The 26,032-nt window shown below is 37.0% G+C and overlaps 1 protein-coding gene across 2 annotated transcripts in view; it reads left to right on the top strand.

The window, feature by feature from the left end:
* The window catches only part of TRHDE (thyrotropin releasing hormone degrading enzyme), a 364,858-nt gene that overhangs the window by 172,831 nt on the left and 165,995 nt on the right, over window positions 1-26,032 (top strand). For both annotated transcript variants that reach the window (XM_019748962.3, XM_019748963.3), the window contains exon 4: window positions 24,613-24,767. In XM_019748962.3, coding sequence (XP_019604521.2) covers window positions 24,613-24,767 — 155 coding nt within the window. The remainder of the gene's footprint in view (window positions 1-24,612; window positions 24,768-26,032) is intronic.

Below are 26,032 nucleotides of genomic sequence, written 5' to 3' on the forward strand. Positions count from 1 at the left end.
TGGATGTGTGTGTAAAATAAGGGATTTCTGCTTCACAGAAAAAGGGCAGAGATGCTTGGGCAAGACTCACCCATTTACATGGGTTAGCAATCTCTGGCAGATTTGCTGTTGTCACTTCTTTATTACTTAGTCACTCAGCCTATAGTGAGATCTGGCTCTCATGCCCAGTAGTCCATTGAAACTGCCTGGCAAAGGCAAAATAGCCAAATCCAATAAACAGTTTTTCAGTACTTATCTAACTGCATCTCCTTGCTGCATTTGCCATCATTGATCCCTCATTCATTCTTGGAACTTGATTTCCTCTGAAGCACTATCTCCTGTTTCTCCTTCTACTGCTTTGATTAATGCTTGCTGAATCTCCCCTCATAGATTATGACTCATTTTTTTGCAGCAGATCCAAGCAGAAATCAGCTTTCCTACTCCCCATTTTGCATCCTAACCAGCCCTGCTCTTCTCATGTATTTCATATTTCAATTGTTTGCACACACATAAGGAATTGGCCCTAACGCCATAAACAGAAGAGGAAGATTCTCAGATTCCTCCATCTTGATGCCCCCATATTACTCCTCCAATTTTAAATCTTAAATATTTCTTAACTCTATCCAGTCTTCCAGAGTCCTGTTAACATTACACAACACATGACATAGCATAGTGACAACTTGTCACTGATTTCCCTGCCTTCGGTCATTTCTACAGCAGATCCGTCTTTCACATGCAGCATAGGCATATCTAGGCGTGCTGTTCTCCTGCACCCTCCATTGGCTTCCCATTACCCCCAGAATAAAATCCAAGCTTTTAGCCTGACACGTAAGGTCCTCCATGATTTTGCCACTGACTACCACTTCAGTTTCATTTTTTCATACTCTTTGCTTTAACTCTATACTACAGTAATACTTTCCAGCCTGTTTTCCAGGCATACTAGGTTACTTCAAACCTTGTGTCTTTCCTTTCCTTATTCCCTCTGCTTGGGATACCATATGCCGTTTTTCTTTTTGTTCTACCCCTGTTTTATTTTCAGGGGTAGCATCGCTTTCAGGGTAGCACCTACTCAAGCATCGTTTACTCTAGGAAGCCTTCTTTTGACGTCCTGATTAAATGAGATGTTCTCTTTTTGTATTTTCTTAGCTTCCTAGGCATGCTGTGTTTTCTATGTACTTAAACTATTTGTTTAATGATCTTTCTGAGACCTAAGAAACAAGGACTTGTTTTCAGTATTGTTCATTTTTCTGTCCCTAGGATTTAGCATAGTAGCTCAGTATGAATAAAGTGATGTTAATGAAGTGAACTGGTAAAAATAAAGGAAACCTATTTTAAGTATCATTAGGAAAAATGGAGAATAAATTGCTTGGGACATTTTGCATATATACTTATATATATGTGAGTATATATACATACATATACACACACATACATACATATATATATATATGTATATATATATATATATATATATATATATATATATATATATATATATATATATGTATATATGTTTTTTATTCCCCTCTTCCTCTAACTGTATAGTGTACTGTGGCAATATGGCCAAGAAGAAAGGTATTTTGCTTGATTCCTGCTGTAGATCCTCTCTATAGTTCTGAATTTTATACTAACACTTAGATAAAGAAATTATTCGCTGTAGAGGGGTGAGGCTATGATAGAAAATGGATTTCAGGAGAACAGTGGTCCTTAGATAACTTATTGTGATCAGGATTTACATGTGATTTACATAGCAATTTACTCAAATACTCCACAGAAAAGAGATAAGTTTTCAATTAAAGGGGCCATAAAGATTGTCTAGTTCATCATCTCATCTGACTGGTTATTTTGCCAAGCACAGCGCCTGGCAGATATTAGGCCTTGATTAAATACTAATTCATTTCTTTCCCCCTTTTGTATATAATGAAAATGAAATGGTGATGTCGGTTTAAAATAAAGAAACTGAAATGCTTTGTCCTTGGGTCACATGGTTTCTTGCAGGCAAACGTAAAAAAAACAAGTGCTTGTGATTTTCAGTGCACTCCTCTTTCATATCATCTTCTAACTGCAATATTTTTAAAAAGTTCCCAAAGATGAAATATTACAAATATATATTTTAGGGAATATTCTCATTTATAATCTCTAATCTTGGCAGCTTCAACTACAAATTGCCTTATTTGGATAGGGCCCTAATAGTCTGTACTTTATCTGCTACTATGTGTCATTTTAAGGTGCCATATGCAGTTTGAGGTGTGTTACTTTTTTTTTTTTTTTTTTTTTGTAGAAATAATTTCATCTAATTTCTTTGTTAGTTAAATGTCATTGGTATACTCACCTTATTTGTAACAGGCTGATGAGAAAAATTAAGAAGGGATGATGACAGCTCTCTCAAATATTGAACTAAGAAGGATATCCAGCTAACCTTTGTTTCATTAGTCTAACGACAAACGCTTGAAAAGTTTATAAGGATATATTTAGAGTACAGAAAAGTATCCATTGTCCCAATTGTTGGCCTAATTGAAGGGATTTAGAGAGAAGTGAGCAGAAAGTATTTAATAATTTAATAGGATTAAAGCTAAATCTCATTATGAATACCTTTTATCACAGGCTAAGAAATATGCTAGTGAGCCTCCAGAGAGAGCCTCTGGAGGCTATGGAGTTAAGACTCACATTCAAAATACAGACCAGGAGAATCAATCACACTGTTACTGCCTGCCTGAACTCCATCTGACGATGATTTGAGACAGACATCTAGAAATCTTGACTGACTGCCTGCCTTCATAACTCAGAATCCAGGATTATAGTTTGCTCCAATCACTAACCTTTGTTTTTCTTTTCTTTCCATAGAGATGCCTCTTATTAAAACCTGATTGCTTGCACCATAGGCTTAATGTTGGGGGCCTACTGGCATCCCCACGTCCTGAAATGAGACACAACTATTTACCTGAACTATTCTCAAGACTGGGACTGGTTTAATGATAGAATGGTCTGTCAGCCCACTTTCTGGAATGTGAAAATTCCAGGGAAGTTTAAGAGGAGGGAACCATAGGGGTCCAGAATGAGTCACCCCAAGATGTGCCTCTGTGATTATGTAGGTTGTTTTGAGCTAAAAGGCAACTTTAGCTTCCAGGTCAAGAGACACTTGGGCCTCTCCCTTTAACTATCTACTATCTGTAGGGCAGGTCAAACTTCTATTTACTAAACATCTGTTCTTATCCTCCTGCAATGACCCTTTGAAGCCCCCAAGGCACCTTCCTTAATCCCTAGCTCAGGATGTCTTATATCCCATGTTCCCTTTTTATCTCAGAACCTATCCTGCATATGGGGTCTCTGACTCTCATGTATGTGGGGTTTCCTTACACATTTGGTTATTTTCTCTTGCTAATGTGTCTATGTCTATTTGATTATTAGACATTGATGTGTCTTATGTCCATTTGATTACTAGAATCTTGAGATAGAGAAAATTTGTTCCTCCCCCACAATACCTTTGAAATAAGCCATCACCACCATCAAGAGTGCACATAATATTGTTAACTATCCTGTAACCCAGTCCCTGCCTTGCTTTCTACCACCTCCTTTCAATCTTCCTCATCTTTCCTCCTTAATTTCAGATGCATAAAAGAAGCTGTAAAACTCTTATTCTCTGGGGCATTTGAGATCCTGCTCCTCAGCAATTGTCACCAGTTTGACTCAAATAAACTCTTATAAAAATTCAAAAAAGAAAAAATAAACAAGAATCACAAAGGGAAAGAAGTGAGTTAGGAAGGACAGTCTGGTTAGGAGAGATTGGATGTTTCCCTTAGCCTTTCTTTCTCTGCCATACCCACATCCTTTATGAGACTTCGCTTGTTTACTGGTACTCCAGCAGAGTAACAAGCAGTTTTCATAACTTTCTATTCTCTTGTCCTCCACTTAGATATATAATTTGACTTTCATGATTCTTTTCAGCCTACACAGCTACTCCTTTTGTGTTTTTCTAGTCCTATGTGACCTTTCTGAAAGGTACCTTCTTGTTATTCTCTAGATAGCTTCTAAGAGGACTTTAATAAGTGATTGCTTAAGGTTTAAAGAACAAATACCCAGTGACTAGTAAAATGTCATACACTGAGAATATTGTCTGCCTTCGTTGGAAAAAAAAACAAAAACTTCTTCATAGTTAAAGGAAATGATACAATGCAATGCTAAAGATGGAGAGGAAATATGAAACTGAGGTTGTTTTGCCATTTCTTCCTTTACTAGTGAAAATAAATTCCACATATATAATACTGCTATTTTTCTTCCACTCTCAAAGACTTATGATTAGAAATTTTGCTGTGTCCATAGGTGTATTTATCAGTAAACACAATCAAATGCCTCACCTTTCTCATTCTGAGATTTATTGTTCGCGCATCTCATGTTCTTCAGAGGCACTCCCAAGGCATTTCAACTTCCTCTCTTGCTTCCTACCTTATAGCTGCATATTTTTCTTCCATAACTCATATTTCAAAGAGTCCTGTATAACATTTATTTTGCTGCTTTCTTGAGTTCGTGTCAGGCAGAAATATGCCCTACGGAAAATAATTAACTGTTACCAAATATATCATTTATCTTAAGCCTTTGAAGGAAGAGTTCTAAGGGGAATTTCCAGTGATTTATTTCAAACTCTAATTCAATTTATGATTGATTCTTTCTAGATCAGAAGTCATATACAGGCGATCTATGGGCCAGATATGGCCCACAGACATATTTTATTTGGTCTTAAAGATGTTCTAAAACCTTTGAATTAATTGTTAATATTTTACAGTTGGGTGATTTCACATAAAAATCCAGATTACTTATGTTTTTGAAAAATTAGAATATCTGCTAACACTGAGTCTGCCTTTCCACATGGGCACTGAAGTTTTTAGAATATAAGCTCTTTAGTTATTTGCAAGTCCATAACCTATTTCATCCCCATTTTTGTTCCTCTTTATCCCAATAGGCTTTTAAACAATTATTTATTTATTTATTTATTTATTTATTTATTTATTTATTTATTTTTAAGGAGGGTGCAACTCATAGTGGCCCATGGGGGCATCCGACTGGCAACTTTGGAGTTATCAGCACCACTCTAACCAACTGAGCTAACCAACCACCCCCAATAGACTTTTTAATTGGTCCATCCTCTAGACCATACAGTATGGGAATATAATCAATAATGCTGTAAAGATTATGTAGGGTGCCAGATGGGTACTGGACTTATCAGAGGGATCACTTAGATGCCTGACCACTGCACTATACACCTGAAGATGAAGTAGAATAATATTGAATGTCAACTATAATTTTATATATATATATACACACACACATATATATACATATATATATATAGTCATGGGATATAAAATATAGCATAGGGAATATAGTGAATGGTATTGTAACAGTTATATATGGGAGTAGATGGGGGGGTTATCACTTTGTGAAGTATGTAAATGTCTAACTATTATGTAGCTTTGTATACCTGAAACTAATAAAAAAATGGGGGAAAAATCAACTTTTAATTTCTAGCGAATCACCAGGGAATCTTGTTAAAATTCAGATATCTTTTCAGTAGTGGGTGAGGCTTGAGATTCTGCATTTCTAACAGGCTCCCAGTGATGTCAAAGTTACCATCACAAGATAACATTTTTAGTAGTAAGATTCTAGACCAGTGGTCCTCAAAGTGCGGTTCTTGACCAGAAGCTTTGGCATCTACTGAATCATGAACTCTGGATATTGTGACCAGAAATCTGTCTTACGAAATCTCCCTGGTGATTCTAATTGCACACTAAAATTTGAGGGCCACCATTCTGGTCTATCTTAGGTAGGAACACTATCCGTAAAATCACCTAAGTCAGAGGTTTTAAACCTTACTGGACATTAGAAATCATTTGGGGAAATTGCAAAAAGATTGATGCTTGAGCTCCAGCCCTAGAGACTCAGACAGAATTGATCTGGGGTGGGGCCCAGGCATCAGTATTTCTAAAAGCTCCTCGATTGAGTTTAATATACAGCAGAGTTAAGAGCTATGCTAAGAGACTTTTTTGGCATATTACCTAGCTGTTCAACAGCTCTCTTGTCAGAAAAAAAATATATATCTTTAACACTTAAGTCCTTTTTTTTTTTTTTTTTTTGCTATAGCCTCTATAAAGCAACACAGCTGATTTCTCATCATGTTCTTAATAATCATTGGGTCCTTTGATCATGTATGGTGTTTCATAAATCATCTCTTCATGGTATTTGTTATTTTGAAAGCCTGTTGCACTGTCTCCTTGCAAAGTGCATTAGACTTCTGAGCTCTGTGGATCCGGAAACATTTCTCGTTTATTCTGTTGATAGTAGATTAGGTTATGGATACCACAACTCTAGAAGGGCACCATTCATGTGTGTGTATTTATAAGGACTGTTTTCTGGTAGATGAGAGTACAGTGCCTTGAGGTAGAGGTGGCTGTTTCTAAATTGTATAATGGGGTTATTTGGGCTAGCACTAGGGTTGTATTTAGTATAACAAATATGACCACTATAAATTCATGATAGGACTGATTTCCCTCAACTGAAAAACATACTGAGTAATCAATCATTTGGAAAATAAGCAGCCGTTCAATTTAGTATTAGTGCTAAACAGTTAATATGATTTAATTAGCTAATATAAACTTAGGGTGGTAGTGTTCCAATAAAAATTTATTTGATAACCAGGTATTAATACCTAATTTATTTGAGTATTTTAAAAAGTTGTGCCCATTATTTACTATGTTCTGAATTAGGGCATTATTAAGAAACAGCACTTAATATCTATCACTAAAACATCTTAGAGTATGCACAGTGGATTCCCAGATTAGCCCAGTGAATTGAACCACAGCATTATAGAAAGCAATCCAGGAAAGAAAAAAAAAGAATGAAAGAAAGAAGGAAAGAAAGAAAGGGAGGAAGGAAGGAAGGAAGGAAGGAAGGAAGGAAGGAAGGAAGGAAGGAAGAAAGAAAGAAAGGAAGGAAGAAAGGAAGAAAGAAAGAAAGAAAAATAAACTATATCATGACTAGTCATTTTGTTTGCCTTTGGAGATAATGGAATTTTTGTTTTTGTTTTTTGTTTTTTGTTTGTGTGTTATGTATAGAAGAAGCAGCAGAATAATATAAACTAACTCTGAACATAGAATGGATCCTTTGCCTATGGGTTTAAAGTGAAAGTGCCTGTCTTGTAATGCCATTTTGCCCCCTGCTGTTATATTTAGCCAGAGTGGAAATGAAACATTTTTATATTGTAGTAGTCAGTGCCTCGCCATATAGATTTTCTTAATTTGAGCATGTCAGCAGAGCGTGGTTTGCATCTGATGCCAAGGATTCCCTTTTCTTTAAGGATTAAAATTCACTATTTCTTGTTATAGGGTGTTTGTGTAGTGGGGAGAAGGTTTTGACATTTTTCATTAACTCCAGATAATATGCCATACTAAAGAATGCAGCCTCTCAATTGCCAAGCAAATTATGTTTAAAATAGGTAACTATGTTTTTACACAAACTTATCGGCACTTAAGCAAAAGAATTTAGAGCAAGTTTACTCAGAGTCTTGTCTTTTATAACACAGTTCTCTAAGAGGGGATTGAACATTTGTGGAAATCAACACTGGTAGTTCATAATAAAACTGAAAATATTGTTTATTTTATGTCTTCCTCGATACCAGCAGAGCAGGAGTGAATGTGATCTGAAATTTCAACATTTTTTCCCAGCGTTGCAGACACACTGCCTATTATTATTTGTTTTCTTCTTCAGATACCTTTTTAAAACAATAGACTTTAGTTCAAACAGCATCATCGGGCATAAAAGGATAGACAGACTAGGGTAGGTGAACTTTTTAGTCTCTCATAGCTCTGGGAGCTAATCCCTATTATTTTTGACTTATTGTTTGGCTTTGAATTGAGTCACTTTGCCATCAACATGAAAATAGAACAGGATGCATCATAGAACAGAGATTAAGGACATGGACTCTGAAGCTAGGCAGCCTAGGTTTTAACTATGAGGGGGGTTTAAAGATATGTGCTGCTAATGGAAAGCACCTCCGTATCACTTATCTATTGCTAGCAAAAATGGACTTTTTCAGGTGAGCGTTATGAAAATAATTTGTTCTATCTATAACATAAATTTTTTTTTCTTTCCCTTTCTCTTCCCCTTATTTTCACACCCTTTCCTCACTCTCCCTTTCTGGTTCCCTGGTGTCACAGTCTTGGTTTATGGAGCACGAAGATCCTTTTCATTGCCCATTCATTCAACTAGTCAGCATGGTCTATGCCTCCTTTGTGGGTTTCTTGTCTTCGGTGTTTAGTTTACTACCAAGTTCTGTCTGTTTCCACTTTTGAAACACTTGCATCGTTTAGTTAGGATTCTCTTATTTCTGACCTGGATTACTTTGAACCAGTCTTGCTGCTTCTATTTTCCCTCCACCTAAAGCGGTAATTTTCAGTCCTGCTGCATATTTGGACTGCTTAAAGAATACGGAGGCCTTGGTCCCTTCTACAAACAATTCGCAATCTCTGTTTGAGGACCCGAGCATTAGATATTTTTTAAACATTTCCCAGGTGACTCAAATGTATGACAACACTTGAGGTCCTCTGTTATAAACTCCCCTTTGTAATAATGATTCTCCAAGTATGATCGCCTGACCAGCAGCATCCGCCTCACCTGGGAGCTTGTTAGAATGCACATCCAGGCCCTACAGAGCTACTGAATCAGAAACTCTGGTCTCGGGGCCCAGAAATATGGATTCTAACCAGACTTCCAGGTAATGCCAGTGAATGCTCAAATTTGAGAACCACTGCTCTATGGCAGAAGTCTCCTCCACCCGCTTTTTTTTTTTTTTTCTGGTTGTATCCTATCTGTATGCCAGATATTTTGGAGTATGTTAACTTGTACTTAGCTATATTTATTGAAGTTTGAAGTAGCGCACATGATACTTTTATTAACTAAATTTCAAGGCATAACATGTAGGGTGGGGGCAGAGTCCCAGAGAGAAGTTTCCCGGCTCTCAGCCTCACATGGAAAGGTGCTGGCTCGGGTAATAGATGGCCATCAGCTGTGACTGGTTGGTCAACAGCTGTAACCAGTTAGCCATCAGCCACCAGTAATATAACTGCTGTAGCTACGCGAAGGGGTTGGTTGGTTGGCAGAGAAGCGGACGGCAGGTTGTGGATCGTGTGACTCCTGCTTCCTGTGTCTCCAACCCAGCCGCCAGCGAGAATATAGAGGTATGACTCCCCTATCTATGGCTCCGTGGGTGTTCCTTTTTGGCCTCACCATGTCCTGCGTTCTTGTGCTGGGAGTAGGAGTCGAATCCCAGCATTACTATGTTTAATTGCTAATGAGCATGAATGTAAACCAATAGTGCAAGTACTCTTGATCAATTTTTTTTTTTTTTGTAATAATAATATCTTTGTTTTTACCTTATAATGCAAATGCAATAGAGTGAATAGAGTGTAGTGGCTGGGAGATCTAAATCAGACAGCCAAAGTTACAGTCCCTTCTCTGCTAAGAACAAACAGGCCTGGGCAATTTACTTCATGTCTCTGTGCCTTAATCCTGCAAAATGGAGCCATGAATAGTGTCTGTCTCAAAGAACTGTTAGGATTAACTGAATTAATGCACTTAAATCAGAAAGTGTCTGGCCTTTAGTATGCACTCCAAAAACATTAGTTATTCTTACTTGGAATTGAAGAACTGTCAGCTCCATCATTTACTTGTTTTTGATATCTTTGATTAATTAGTATTAATCTCAAATCTGTAATTTTTTTTGTAGGAATCTTTTTAGGCCACCTATTTATTTTGTAAGGGTTTGTTTAGTTAAACTAGGTAGTGTAATCCATAAAGCCATTTAATTGGGTGCTCCTGTACTATCACCATGCCCCAATCTCTTGAAAGGGAACTAATGAGCAAAGCGGTCCTGCTCTCTCTTCCAGGTCCTTGGCAATTTGTCTAGGAAAGATTATCTATATTAGACAAAAATAAATTCAAATAAAAGTTCTAATTTACTCTCACACCTCCATGGATGGTCATATATAACATCTGGGGGAAAAGCACCCACCTTGGAAGATTTGCTATAGGTCAGGGCTTCTCAGACTTTAATGTATATGTGAATCTCTTGAGGATTTTGTTAAAAGCATATTCTAGTTCACGAGATCTGGAGCTGGTCCTGAGATTCTGCAGGCAATTACATTAAATGTGAGAATACACCTATTAGTAAACAACTGATGGAATTTGAGGAGTGGTAGAGATCAGGAGGTTAGGAGTAAAAACCAGCTGAGAAGTTATAGGTATTGTATTTGTGTAGCTAATGTGGAACCTTGCGGATGATTTTTGGAAAGTATTATTAGCTATTATTATTGTTAAATTGGACCCCACGGGACAAAATCCACAATTGTGGCCTGATTTTAATACCTTCATCTGCCTGAAGTTACACTGGATGAGATACAGAGCAGTCTACTTCCAGCATGAATTTAAGATGATAGACTCATAAAATGCAATGTATTTACCAAAATTTAACTAATTTCAACTATATATATATAGTGTGTGTGTGTATGTGTATATAGGTAATATGTAATGTACATTCAGTATGTATATTTACATAATATACATATTATATGAATATTATATAATACACATACTATATAAATATTATAGCATATGTACTTATAGATACACGTGTATATGCACATACACACATTCATACACATGCATGCATAGTGCACTGAGATCCAGAGAGGTGGACACAAGCGCCTTGAGGTAGTTAGCTCTTAGAGCATCCCAAACACAAACACTTTGCAGCATTTTCTGCCCAGGCTGTAAGGTGGTCAGTCTGTAAGGGTACCATCCCCCACCCAGGACTAGAATATCCCAAATGCTACTGCAAAACATGAGCAGGAACTTTAGTATTCTTGGACCTGTTCATTTTAGTGCAGCACTCCACAGAATACTGGTTTTCATTTTAATAACTGTTCAGACAGCTTCCAAGACACACGACACAAGTAAAAAATTTGCATAGTGTATTTGGAGGACAAGAAGAAACAGAAATAACTAGAAGGGTGTTACTATTTTCTTCACGGTAGTCTTCCTGCTGCAAGTGTACCGTGATCAGTTACATGTTGTTTTCAGCTATAGAACCCTCATGTTCTATTAACTGGTATTAGGAAAGTGGCTTCAGGCAATTTTCCATCATGTCAATTCCCTGAGTATTTACATTAGGAGAAACATTTTTGTGATGGGTAAAAAAAAAAATCCCCTCTTCTCAGCATTTCCCCATTAGGCCCACAAAATATTTTCCAAACTATAAAACATACTTTCAGAATATAACTTAGTGATGTATGTTAGATACTGGAGGTTGGAGAAGTAAAGGGTTCAGTTCAATCTCTGGCTCATTATTAGTTCTTTCTGTATTTCATTTCTTGATCTAATGTAAATTGAACTAGGGAATATTTGGAACGCTTAGTAGTGGGTTCTGAAAAGGAAAATCATTGAATAGAAGCTGTCAGAAACACTTCTGTAGAAAAATTTGGAAAAGGCGGTTTCTTTATACTCTCAAGAAGATATTTATAACAAAGCATCAGGTAACTCTGGTAGTAAAAGATGGTTCATATTTTGATCAGTACTTCACATCTGATACATAATTCAGCCTGAATGGGACATGACATTTATTTTTCTTCACAGCATTGTGTGACTTGATGCTATTTTAAATGCTAAATCTATGAGTTTGAATTATAAAAAGATAAAGTCTTAGTAACAAGCCAAGAACTAAATTGATAACATTCTCTTTTAGTTCTCTTAAAGGCAAATTTGCTTCAAGTTAGTGTCAAAATTTAGTGAAGTAACAGTGTCACCACGTTTTGTATTTCTATAATTGTGCTATTTTTAACGTCTATTTTCTTCCCTTTTCTCTGCCTTCATTACCCCAAACACCATCAGAGATTTCCCTAGCAGCCTTTAAAATCTATAGTGAATTTTGGTATCTCCTCTTTATACTACTAGCTCTCTGAAAATTTATCCATTGTTTAGATGCCAGTTTGTACTGCAGTAAGAAGTGATAAAAAAAAAAAAAAAAATCAACAAGTATTGGGCTTCAGAGATTTTTTTCCTCAGGAGCTTCAACAAATATTTGATTTTACTGAAATTAATGCTAGACAGTTTTAAGCTAAGAATCCAACATTAGTTTCTTTGAATTATATGTTTTTTTTTAATTGAATATTGTGTCTACTACTAGTACAGTTTATGCTAAGAGGAACTGGCCTTAAGGCACAATGAATCTTTGTTCCCACTTTACCAAACTTACATAAATAATTTCTTTTAGAGGTAACCACTTTGTACTCAGGCTGTCTAAAATGCATATGAATTTGGAAATACATTTTAGTGACAACTCCAACTTTCAAGAGGTAAGAATGCTCATTTATAAGTAGTACTATTTTCATATTCTCTTCTGCTGGAAATGTGAATCTGTCAATTAAAGAGTGTGAAATAGCTATCCAAACTGCTACAATGACTCCCAACTACTTCAGACTTTTGAAACAAGCAAGGCTCCTAGGTTCCATGCTGTGGGATGGGCCCACCCCAGCAACTACCACTCATTAAATACCACTCATTGATGAAAGCCCCTAACTGAGTATTGTTTATTTCACCCCCCTGGCTCCTTCAGATGATGATGCTAACATACATGAAATACTTGATGTTATATCTGTGTGTGAAAGGTCTTATAATTCATTCAAAAAACCTGTTAAGAATGATATTGAATGGTAACGTAGTATTCTTTAAAATCATTAACTAATATTTAACTTCTTGAGTGTATAATATCTGTGTTTTATAAATATATCTAAGATATTCATAGACACTGTTGACTCTCGTCTCCATCTGCTGTGCATCACTACTCTTGAGTAATGTAATGTCACACTTTCCTGGCTCCCCCCCGTCGTATGACAGTGCCTGTTAGTATCCTTTCTGGGCCCTGCTCCACTTGCCCCCTTCCTCTGCCTGTTTCTTAAATCTCAGTGATTCTCAGACATCTTCTTAGCCCTCTTTTACACTCAGCATTCATCATAGTCTACTATATATGAGTTGATGACTTCTTCAATCTACTCCCCCAGCCCAGACTTCGTCCCAACATGTCAGACCTCTATATTCGACCTCTTAATATCTTCATTTGGATGTCCCAGAAGCAACTCAAAGTCAGCATGTTCAAAACAGGATTTGTCACTGTATACTTCAGCCATATTGATCCTGTTTTTGTTTACTGAAAGTACCATGTTCTCTCAGACTTCTTTGCATATACCCTTAGCGTGAAATATACTTTCCCTCTAGTTAACAGATCCCATAATTGACTTCTTCCAGAAAGCCTTTCCCCATCCTTTTGTTAAGATTTGGGATCTCTTTTATATAGTAATCATGATAATAATATAGTAATACTATTATAGTAATATATTATAGTATGTAATATAGCAAAATATTATATAATATTGATATATATTATGTAAGAATATAGTATATATAATATATTGTAATATATTATAATACAGTAATATAGTTTAGTTATTACTATACGATACTATATTTATCAATATAGTAATAGTGATAATTATAATGATAATGATGATCATAATGATACTCTATTAGTATCCTATTAATGCTGTACCAAATTACCACATCCTTTTTGGTTTAAAATAACACAGGTTTATTATATTACCATTCTGTAGGTTGGCAGTTTGACACTGCTTTCACTAGACGCTTTAGGGGAGAATCCATAAATTTTCTTGCCTTTTCTAATTCCTAGATGCTGCCTGTATTCCTTGGCTCATGTCCCCCTCCCATCTTCCTAGCCAGCAATGGCCTCCAGAGTATTTCTCACATTGCATCACTCTGACACTGACTCTTCTGCCTCCTGGTTTCACTTTTCAGTACTTTTGAGATTATATTGGGTCCATCTGGATAATTCAGGATATTCTTCCATTTTAAAGACAGCTGATTAGCAACCTTAATTCCATTTTCAACTTTAATTCCTCTTTGCCAAATAATCTGATATATTCACAGGTTCTGGGAATGAAGGCATGGATAGATATCTTTGGAGGGGCATTTTTCTGTCTACCACAGTAGCTGACAGCTATTGAGAACTTACCACTTGCTAGGTACTGTTCTAAGTACCTCACACGTGTTAACTCACACAGTGGTCAAAACTGTGAAGGCTCTGAGATTTTAACTTACCTTGTTTGCAAGTTTGACATGTCAGCCTGTCATTGTTTCATGAATGTTGGCAGAAGATATGAAACTCCGAGATTTGACATAAAAACTTTATTGCTCTAGCTATAGCAGTAGGCAGAACGTCAGCATTTTTTTTTGTGTGTGTGTGCCATTTCCCTGTGCCCAAATTCCCAGCAGCAATACAAAGAGGTCTGGACGAGACCTGCATATGCAATTGATTATCTTACCGGTGAGGAATCCTGAGCCTGGGGAATCTGATTCTTGAATAAGTGATGGTATGTATGACTGTCCTTTGGACAGGAGAGGATACTCTCTCTATTTTTGCTGTTCAAATATCCTTATAAAGATAGTTTGAAACAAAAAGCAGTCAATGTCTGTGCTGATAAGACACACAGAGATGTGAGAGACCCTTGATAATTATGTTCCAACAATAGCCCTTGTAGTAACCCTGTGAAATCGTTGCAGTTATAATCTCCATTTCACAGGTAAGGAAAATGAGGGGCATAAGTGATAAGTAATGTGCCCCATTAAGTAGCAGAATTGCGTTTTGAAGGAGGCTGCCTGGCTTCAGAGTCCATGTTCTCAGTCTTGGCTCTGTGCTGCACCTATTATACTGCGTACTGATCGTAGCATATGCGCTATCCTGCAGTTTCCTTCATGTGTGTCTATAATATAATATAATGTAATGTAATGTAATGTAATATATAATATAATATAATATAATATAATATAATATAATATAATATAATATAATATAATATAATATAATATAATATATATATGTACTTTTTAACTTGTTTATATCCCCCATTAGTTTTTAAGCTCCATGAGAGTTTAATGGGACTACATCTTTATTGTTCAAGATGTATCTATCCAGTGCTCAGATCAGGCCTATATTAGGTAATGAATAAGTATTTTAGGGATAAATTAAAATATATCGTAAGTGAAATCTTAATAGAGAGGAACCTTTACATTCAATCTACATTCTCTTAGATAACAGCAAGTCTTTGTTATATAACAAGCATTAGTCAATTCGGCCTGTCACCGAATGATGGGGACAGGGATCATTTAGTGTGTTTCCTATGTTTACACCTAATCATGTCCATTAAAGCAAAGACCATGAATTTTGAAAGTGCTCAGAAGAAGATGAAAATATGATGATGGAAATTTAAGTAGAGCTAATTTTAAAAATTCAATGGGTGAGAAAATGACAAATGTTCCTTGTGCATATGGGATAAGTCCTCTGGTATAGAAATTCTTTTTCAGGGAAAAAGGGACTTAAGCAACACATGAAAAGTGCTCCTCCTTTGCAATTGACAGTAATCAGTAAGTGTTGAGGAAAAGTGATTACAGATGAGAAACAAAACAAAACGAACTTTTGAGTGTATGACAGGACGATCAGCAAAAAATCCTGAGTATGTATTGTAGCCTAATGCTAATTCAGGAGAACGCTAGGAGTTTGAGAACTTGAATGGTAGGCTTGTGAGTACAAGTGATGCTGATGAAAATTCTGTTATCGGCCAAACTGTGTAACTGAAACTAGTCTTTTTATTTTTTTGATGGAAAGATGCCCAAATAGAAGGTCTATCAGGAGAAAAGTGTGTTTTGTTTTAAAACATTGAAGGTTGATTCACTTTTAAATTTGGTAGAAAGGTATCCAGGGATAGCAAAGCTTGAAACTCCTTTCAGATGAACTTGAAACACAGCCATTCAGAACCTAACCGGTTTGTGAGTTAAAAAAAAAAAAAAAAAAAAAAAATCAGAATGTTCACTTGAAAGGAAGAATAAGTTGGTTGCGCTCACATTATAAATACCAATATGTCTGGCTTCTATGAATTTTATCTTATTAATACTTCTATTTCAAAAGCAATTTGTATTTCTCCTAGCTGCATATGGCAACTGTCAGAGCAAGGAATTTTATTTTTTATATTTAAGCATAAAGCCTATGTAGATAGTATCTTTAGCAAATCGCAGTTATGTCATCCTCAAAATACAGCATTGTTTTTTACCTGGTATACCTTTAAAATTTATTCAGTGTCTCTGAATGATAATATGGACATGTCCTATGATGTTTCCTTGATTCATTGTTAGGTAGATCCTTATTGTTGCATTATGTCATAAAATAAAATTTCAATTCAGAAATCAAAGTGCCTAATATACTAACCAACACTTAATCTTTGTTCAAACACAAGATTCCTCTCCCAAGCTAAGGCTGGTGACGCTTTAGATTCCCCCAGGTGTGGATGAACTGAAAAGATTCCAAATAGTGATAACATTAATTTATCATGTTATGTGCTTAGGACTAAGTGCTTTACATGGACCATCTTATTTAATCTTCACAAAAACCTGCAAGGAAGGTATCATTCATATCACCATTTATCAATGAGGAAATGGACACAGAGAGCGTGAACAATTTTTTTCAATGTCTCATAGCTCGTGTTAGACCTCGGTCCGTATCCAGACAGTGTGGATTTCAAAGTTCCAACTTTTAACTGTTATGTCCATTACCCTCTGCCAAGAAGGCCTGGGCAGCAGTGCCAGAAAGGTAACTTGGATTATCAGTGAGATGCTGTTCGAGGACAATATGGGAAGACACTGTTGTGATGCAGGAAAGAAGATGGAGTTAGGTCAAAAGCCTGGAGATTTGAGTGCCAGATGGATTTGGGATGGAAGGACCAGGCCAAGAGTTCAGAATATGTCTTTGGGTTTAGAGAGAGTGCTTCTGGGTGATAGTTAGTAGAGGAGTAGGATGGTGATTTAAAGTTGCAGCAGAACCTTTCACATGGCAGAGAGTAAAACAGTAGAAATGATGATCAGAACTGCAAAATTTAGTGCTCTTTTTTGAATGGGTATTGGTAACGGTTGCACATCTGTTTGGTTTGTAAGACCAGGCAAAACTAGCTGTAAGCTATATTCAGCATGAATTGTCGTCAGAAGGTAAACTATTCATTCATTTTGCAATTAGTTGTTGAATATCAGCCATGCATTGGCACTATCCTAGGCACTGGAAATGCTACAATTGAGATGAAAAATGACCTGCCTCAGAGCTAAGGTTCAAGTGGGTTGGTGTTTCAGTTTAGGTGTTAACTCCTCAGAGAGGCTTTTCCTGGTCACTCAATCTGAATTCTCCTCCTGCCAACCCCATTACTCTTTAACATACCCTGTGTTATTTTCATCACAGTCCCAATTGCAGTCTCATATTATCTTGATTATTTATTTATCTGAGTATGTTTTGGCTCCCTACCCTACCCATCTCCTCTCCACCCTGGCAGCTGGAATGTGAGTTCTATGAGAGCAGGGCCCTGGTCAGTCTCCTTCTCTGTTGGTGTAGAGTAAGGACTCAACAAGCTTTGTGAATGAATGAATGAATGAATGAATGAATGAATGAATGAATGAAATGTACTACATGTACAGGGAAAAGAAGAAAGAGCAGTTATTCCCATGAGAAGCCTTATAGATCTTTCTCATCTGTGAGACCAAAACATCTAAGATTAATGTATGGCACTTAGATTTTCTGAGCAGAAAACTCACACCCATGCAGGGACCACTGCAGCTTTATAACAAAAGCACCACATCCTCTGACCATACTCAGGGCTTGGGAGCAGGTCTGTTCTCTGCCTAAGTATGAAAGGGACTGGCTGCTGAGGTGATGCTCTAGAGTTGCTAGGGGTAATACTTCTTTCCTTGGTATTCAACCTTTCATCTTCCAGAACTTTCTATCCTTTTTCAAGCTCGAGGTTGAAGTCTGGGGTTTTGTTTCTGATCTTAGCAGAGACACTTTTACTGGTCTCAAAATATTTAGATAAATAAATGGCAAATTCAAAATGAATTGACAAATTTGGATGTGGACAACTTGAAGACAGACGTTGGCTGGCAAAGAAATATCGTGGAGGAAAGCCATGACTCTCGGGAATCTGGCTTAGGCAAAAGAGAAAGTGTCAAGAGAAAGCAGGACAACTGACAAGTATCTGAGGTCATGTTTCAAATAGATCTCCTCTAGTGCTGTCACTCTTAGACAGAACTTGGTGTGTGAGCTTCATAATGTGGCAGAAAATGTCTGAGCTGGAGGATACCAGACTCTCATACTGGAGCCAGGCTTTGGAGCAGCCCACAACTAGGGCAATGAATCTTATTCTGATGACAAATGATGATGATCTGTGAGCCCACAGTGTGACTAGTAGAATGGAGAGGACTGATATTGCACACTTTTTTTTTGCTAGTGGTTAATTATGTGGAATGCATTAGTGTATATTTCTAGTTTCCAAAGTTATGTATGGGAACACTGCCCCTGATGCTGGAGACTGGATTTCTGTTCATACGTACTATGAGGCTCCGTGTGGTGATTCTTTAGATCTTTCCGTATGGTTTTAGGGTTCCTAAAAGCATGGTGTTGTCAGGCTAGTGGGACATGTTTTCATGGTGGCTGACTACCCAGAGTGCAGAAGAGGAGCTGCAAGGTTTTCTGAAAGTGTAAGGCAAATTAAATGGGAGGGGGCTATTTGAGAAGGAATAGTACATTAAGGGGCTATCAGGTAACTGTCTACTATAAATGTGCTTAGATATCTTCCTGTAGAGCTCTAAGAGAGCTGTCTGGGCATGTGGGTAGTGATGGACAACATTGGAGTGTGTGAGAACATTCAAAGAAAACAACTAGTATTATAGAATGAACAAAAACAAAAACCCACTATCAGAAATCCTGGGAACTTTGATTTTCAGAAGTCAAAGGATGACAAGAAAAAAAATAACAAAACAAACAAAACAACAACAACAAAAAGAAAGGCTAATTTAAGAAGTAGAGGGAAAATGGATATCCTGTTAAAACAGATTGGAATTGAAGTATGATAATTCTCAGCAATGTTAAAAAAATAACAGAAGTCTCCGTGAGACATTGCGATCTTGGTTTTCGAGGGCTGTTTCAACATAGTGTTAAAGGCAGAAGGCAAATTATAGTGCATTGAAAGGAGCAGGTAGAGAAAGTCAGATTTTTATGTTAATTTATGTAATCACATTCACTAGTGCTATATGAATATCTGCTATCTGTCTACAATTTTTAGGACTGTAGTAATTAATTGAAAATAGACTGCTATGCATAATTTTATCCAGGATTTTCTTTGAATTTCGAAGTAAATTAGATTATGGAACATTGGTGTTTTTTTACTTCTGTTTTCAAGGCATATTGAAGAGTTATGGTTGCACATTTTAATGGATATAGCCTCATGGCAAATTTATTTTGCAAAAATTAAAATAATTTAACGCATTGTCAATAAATCTTATCTTTTTTCAGCAAAAGAATATTTCGGGTATAGAAGGTATTTTTTAAACAGTTTCACCGAAGTATAGGGACATGCAGTAAACTACACAGATTTAAAGTACACGATCTGATGTTTTAAAATATGTGAATATCATGAAATCACCACCCTGGTGAGCATTTCCATCACCTCCCAAAGTTTCCTGTTGTTTTCTTCTTAACCCTTCTCATCGTTGTCCACAGGCAAAGATGATCTGCTTTTTGACAGCACAGATTAGTTTGCATTTTCTATAATTTTATAAAAATGGCATGAGTCATACAGCATGTATATTTTTTCTTCCTTTTTACTCAGTATAACTTTTTGGGATTCTCCTATGTTGTTGTATTTATCAGTAGTTAATTTCTTTTCATTGCAGAATAGTAGTATTTGTATGGATATACCACACTTTATCCATTTACCTGTTGATGGACATTTGATTTATTTCCAGTTTCTGGCTATTAACAGTAAAATTGTAATGAACATTGTGTACAAGTCTTTATGTATACTTCATACACGTATTCTTAAAATATAGTAAGTCTATTACATTAAATTCCTTAAGTTATGAAGGTGGAGAGCAGAGAGACACAGTTAAAGTCTCAATAGTGGAACAAATTCCAAGTTTCTTCAGTGCTTTGTTCAAAGGATATTGAGAGTGTATAGCATAGTCTATTTTTTAAAAATTTTTCTTTTTTCCCTTCTAGCATCCATAGATCTGGTTTCCTATATCTGCTATAACACCTGTCTATTTCTGCTGCTTCTTATTACTGAGCTCTCTGTGTTTTATTCTGTTCTTAATCATTTTATCTGAATCTGACTTTATTTGCTGGAGTCCTTGTCTGGTTGATGTATAGTCTTGATACCCAGGTCTGACTTTTGTGCCCTCAGACCGCTGGAAACCAATATGAAATCAGCTGCCTGCCTAAGTCACCATTGCCTGATATCTTTGGCGCCAACCTTCAGTTGCCCCCTCATCGTATCTGCTTACGTGGCTTGTCAGGCTTTTGCTGTCTGATAACTGCCCCTAAGTGTACCTTCTTCATCATTCCAAACTCCCAGACTCTGCTTCTGGCCCATGTCTGGAGTTGTCTCTCTGTGCCTCTTGAGCCAATCCAAATTCCAGTGCGTGGCCTCATTTGCTCACTTAGTCTTGGGGACCTGACTACTCTCGGCTCTCGGAGAACTCCGGCTTACAGAAGCACCTCTGTTTTGCAACAGATTTGGTTTCCAAAGGATTGTTCCTAAATCTACAGGTTCCTACAAGTAAATGACACCAGATATGCTACTGCCATTGCCATCTGCTGGTGGCAGGCAGAGTTGACACAATGTTGTTCTGTTGCCCAGTTTGTTCATATTTAGGGAAGGTCTCAAGTTAAAATCTGAAATAGAAGAATGTCTATTTGTTATGTACTTGCAATTTGTACTAATTCTCAGATCTATGTTCTTCTCCATTCTATGCTTCAGCCACACTGACCTTCCTTCTGTGTGTCTCATTTCCACCTTACAGCCTTTGCATTTATTGTCCCCTCTTCCATGGATCTTCAAGCAGCTGGCTTCAACCATTATTCATGTCTCAAGTGAAATGTGATTATCTTGGAGACGTCTGCCTTGATCACGCATACCCTCCCTATCCCACCGGTCAATTACTGTCTTACTCTGTTATGTTTTGTTTGTTGCGTTTACCATTTACTAAATTTCTTTCATTCATTTATTACTCATTAAGTGACCTCCTCCTCCTACACACAGCCACGTATGAATATAAGTCCCATGAGAGCAGGGAGCAAGGAGCTTAAAGGACAGAACAATGCTTATACTGAGCCAAGGAGCTGCTCAATTAATACTCAATACTCGTATGAATAAATACAGACAGTACCTCTGTCTGCCTTTTTAATTCTTACTTATCTTTTCAAGTCCAAGTCAAACACTACCTCTTTCAAAAACCTGTCCAACAAGATTTGTTTTATCTCTTTTTACAGCACTTTTTATCCTTGCTTTATTTCTTGCGTGAAGCAGTCATGTCACCATTCTTGGTTTAAAATGTAACAGATACAGGGACCGTACCTGACTTATTCTAATATGCATTTCAGAATTAAGGACACGGCAAATGCTGAGATGTTTGTTGAAGTCATGAATAAAGTCACCCAAATTGTAAGACTATTATTTTATTCTTTTTCTTATTATGAAATATTTAACGCATACAGAAAATAATCAATAATACAAATAATACCCATATACTCATCACCTGCTTTAAAAAATTAACACTGAAGACACATTTGCAATCCCTGTGTGACCATCTGTGATACTGTGATTTCTAAGAAATACGTAGTTGGTCATTTAAATGACCAGCTACATATTTCTCATATATGCAGTGGTACCTCGGTTTTCAAATGTCTCCATTGACAAACATTTCGGTTTATGAACGCTGTAAATTTTATGGATCTATGGTATCATTAGATAGTAAAATTCATGCTAAATTTGAAGTTTTAGGGGTTGATTTTAAAGGTCTGGAACGGATTAATTCATTTTGTATTACTTTCTATAGGGAAACTGTGCCTCGGTTTTTGAATGTTTCAGAACTTGAACAGTCTTCCAGAACAGATTATGTTCGAAAACCGAGGTACCACTGTATTTCCTTCATGGTTTCTGGCTCACAGCTCCCAAAACACTTGGAATTTGCTACGTATTAAGAGCAATAAAGTTATCTTTTATATTAATGAGGTGACTTTTGGAATTCACTTAAAGATAGGTCTGGTTTCCAGGGGAACCAACCCTGTGATTAGAGGGTTAAAACTTTCATTCCCACCCCCTGACGTCCTGGGAGGGGAGAGAGGCTGAAGATTGAGTTCAGTTGCCAATGGCCAGTGATTTGATCAATTATGCCTATGTAATGGAGACTATATAAAAACCCAAAGGACAGGGTTCAGAGAGCTTCTGGGTGGGTAAACCTTGGAGATTTGAGGAGGTTAATGGGGTTGGAGAGGGCATGGAAGCTCTGTGCCTTTCCCTACTACTTTGCTCTATGTATTGCCTCCATCTGGCTGTTCCTGAGTTCCATCCTTTTATAAAAAGCCAGTGATCTAGTTAAGTAAAATGTTTCTCTGAGTTCTGTGAGCTGCTGTAGCAAATTAATCAAACCAGAGAGGAGATCATGGGAACCTCTCATTTACCTCTGGTCAGTCAGAAGTACAGGTAACAACCTAGGTTTGTGGTAGGCATCTGATGTTGCCGTGTGTGTGTGGGGGTGGTGGTGTGGGGAGTCTCGTAAGACTGAGCCCTTAACCTGTGGAATCTGATGCTATCCTTGGGTAGATAGGGTCCAAGCTGAGTTGAATTCTCAGACACCCAGCTAGTGCCCATGAACTGCTTGTTAGTAATGTGGGACGCCCCCACATCCCGAAGTTGAAATTGGGTCCAGGAACCTAAAAGACCGTCTCTCATCCCTTTCTCCTCCTCTCTTTCCTGAAGCAATCGTGATTCTGAATTTGGTATTTATCATTTGAATATTATGTGTCTGGCTATGTGGATACATGTGTGAGTATTCATGTACATTAATATTCTGGATATTATTCTGCTTGTTTTAAACAGTATATGGTAAGGGTCATTTTACACCTTCATTGTTCCCTCAATATTATGTTTTTCAGATTATCTATGTTGACACATGCTGTGTTCGAATCTCCTAGTGAGATAATTTGTTTTAATTGCTGCATAGTATTCCTTTGTATAGCGATTTCACATTTTCCTTGCTCATTATCTTGATGAAAGGCATTTAGTTTTCCATTTTCACCCTTGTAGACAAGATTGCAGTAAACATTCTTGTACCAGTTTTTTCTTGGCATCCTTAGGAGTTACTCCAGGGTTTATATTGGGAAGTGGAACTTCTGGGTCAGAGACTAGAATTGCGGCCTTTATAGGTGAGAGAATTATGCCATTGTGAGTAAGAGGAAGGCACTGAGCCAGGCTGCCTGGGTTTGAATCCCTCCTCTGCCACTTGCTACCTTTTTCAAGAAGCAGTGAGCACCAGCTCTCTTCAGCCCTTCTCATGAGCATGCATGTCCTACCTCAATCCCTGGCATCAAGCAGTCAGCTTGGCTTCAGTCTCTTTGGCTACGTCACATCCTGCTGGAGCCAATTCTCAGCTGTGAATGCCTGTTCCTGGAGCCAGAACCCAGCAGGCCTGTGGCTTTACACACAAGCACTATTTTGCATTTTCTGTACCATTTCTGGTCCATGGAAAGGTTTGTTTTCAAGCATGGAGAAATCGTTTTAGTTTTGCCTTTTAATATTTTTATGTATCATCACTATGTGTTTGGAGCAGAGGGAGTACATCAAAGCATGAACCTATTGTCACCCTCACCAGAAGTTGATAATACCTCTATGTCCTTTTAAAATAAGCAGAAATCTTAGAATCATCTAATCATAGATTTAGCTGGAAGGGATTTTCGAGATAATGAAGGTCAATAACCTTATGTTTTATAGGTGAGAGAATTGTGGCCTTAAGAAATTAACTGATTTACTGAAGTCATATCTCTAGTTAATGGTGGAGGCAAGACCAGAGCCAAAGCCTGCAGATTCCCACAATAGTCCTTTTACCACTATATCCACTACCATAGTTTTCTCTCTGTTATATTTGCATGTGACATTTTATTTTTAATAGAACTGAAAAAATAGAATTCAAGCCATTAGAAAAATGACACCTCACACTTTTACACTGACATAACATGTTTTCTTTCGAAAGATATTGAGGTAAAAATGAGAGAACAGTAGTCACTGCACTGAACTGAATATATTTTCATTAGAAGACACTATGTGTTTTGACTCTGTAGGTTTCTGTTGCATTTGGTTTCCTTGACTTTCTGAAACTTATTAGGATGGGCCCATCAATAATGGTGCTGATGCTTCAAGCCTCCTACTGCATTGGGTCTGAAAATGAACTGTGATGAATGGACCTGGCCCGTGTTTACAGTGATAGCCTATATTTCTGCTGTCATGTAGAAACGGCAGGTAGTTTAATTTAGAAAAAAGTTACGAAGAAACAAGTATTCTTTCTAATTAGGATATTTAGATTTTTGGGGGACATGACTCTTTAGAATCTGGGATGTTTGTTAAAGTCTTCGGAATTGTTTTATTCTATTTCTAGATCTTTTAGCTGTGCCTAAGCATCCGTATGCTGCTATGGAGAACTGGGGACTAAGTATTTTTGTGGAACAGAGAATACTGCTGGATCCCAGTGTTTCATCTATTTCTTATTTGCTGGATGTCACCATGGTCATTGTTCATGAGATATGTCACCAGGTATGAGAAAAAGGATCGGGTGTAAGTATAATTGCTAACTATTGAGAATGTGGAATGATTTCAGATACTTAGATTAGGAGCTAAATTCTTATTCTCCCAATTAAGTTTTAATTGTATATAGAACACTGTGTAGTTCTTTCTGGAAGATACGTCGTTTTTCTCAGATGGCAGCACAAACAGAAGCAAACACGCTGATCATATTGAATAAGCAACTGTCATTCAGTTGAGCTGAGGAGTGAGATGGCACTGCCACCCAGCAGCCTCATTGGAGACCGTATCCAGTTACTATTCCTTGTCAACCTTGCTTTATTTTCTTGTGATCATTGGTGTGTATATATGGTAAGTGCAGTGATGGCAATGATTTATTGCTTTGCTGTGAGATGCAGCTGAGTTTTGTGTACATGTCAAAATTTGCTTTTGCTGAAATCAATTTGTTATTCCCCTTTTCCCATCACACAGACACTTAGGAAGTTTTTCACTAACTCGGCCATAGACGCTTTGTTCTCAAATGATTGATATTTTTTTGTCTTGCCATGTGTAGAAATTCATATGTAAATTAGCAAACGTTGTAGTGAAGCTAAGATAAAATTAATTTCATTTTGACTTTATGCACTTTCTTATAATGAGTGGAAGGTATTACAGAGATTTTGCAATGCTTATTTGAATCTTGATTGTAGCGAGAAAAAAACTGAAAATAAATGTTCATGCTAATAGAAAGCAATGTTGGTCCTTGTTACCTGTAACTATGGATAGTTTTTAAATCAAAACACCAGAAATTTCCTTGTGATACTGTAAGACTTCAATTTATTATAAACCTAAAACCTTTTTAAAAAGCTAGAAAAACTTAAGAAAGAGTGTTGTGGAAAATCCCGTCAGTGAAAAAAGGTGAAATGCTAATGCTAATACATGAATGCTGACTTAATGATAAATTGGTCCAGGCCATACGACCATTTACCTAAATGTCAGCCTTTTGCAGTGAACCTGTAAGATGTTTGTACCTGTCATGCTGGCCGAGTTGGACAGGTGTTCTTTGCCTCAGAGACTTAAAGGGATCCATTACAGAGATAACCTGGGCTCCTCCACTGTGCTAAAGAGAAGGGTTTCCAGCTAAAATTACAATTCTTTGAGGCAAAAACAGTTTCCTTTTTGAACATTTCTAGAAATAAGTTACCTGTATAGTTCTGTTGAAATGAGTACATCAGTAATATTATCAATGTTCCTAGAACTGGATTTCATTTGTTCTTTATTCTATTAGGTTAGTGCAA

This window comes from Rhinolophus sinicus, chromosome 1 (genome assembly GCF_057876585.1).
Source record: "Rhinolophus sinicus isolate RSI-liver-muscle chromosome 1, RSI-T2T, whole genome shotgun sequence".
In the NCBI taxonomy this organism is placed as follows: domain Eukaryota; kingdom Metazoa; phylum Chordata; class Mammalia; order Chiroptera; family Rhinolophidae; genus Rhinolophus; species Rhinolophus sinicus.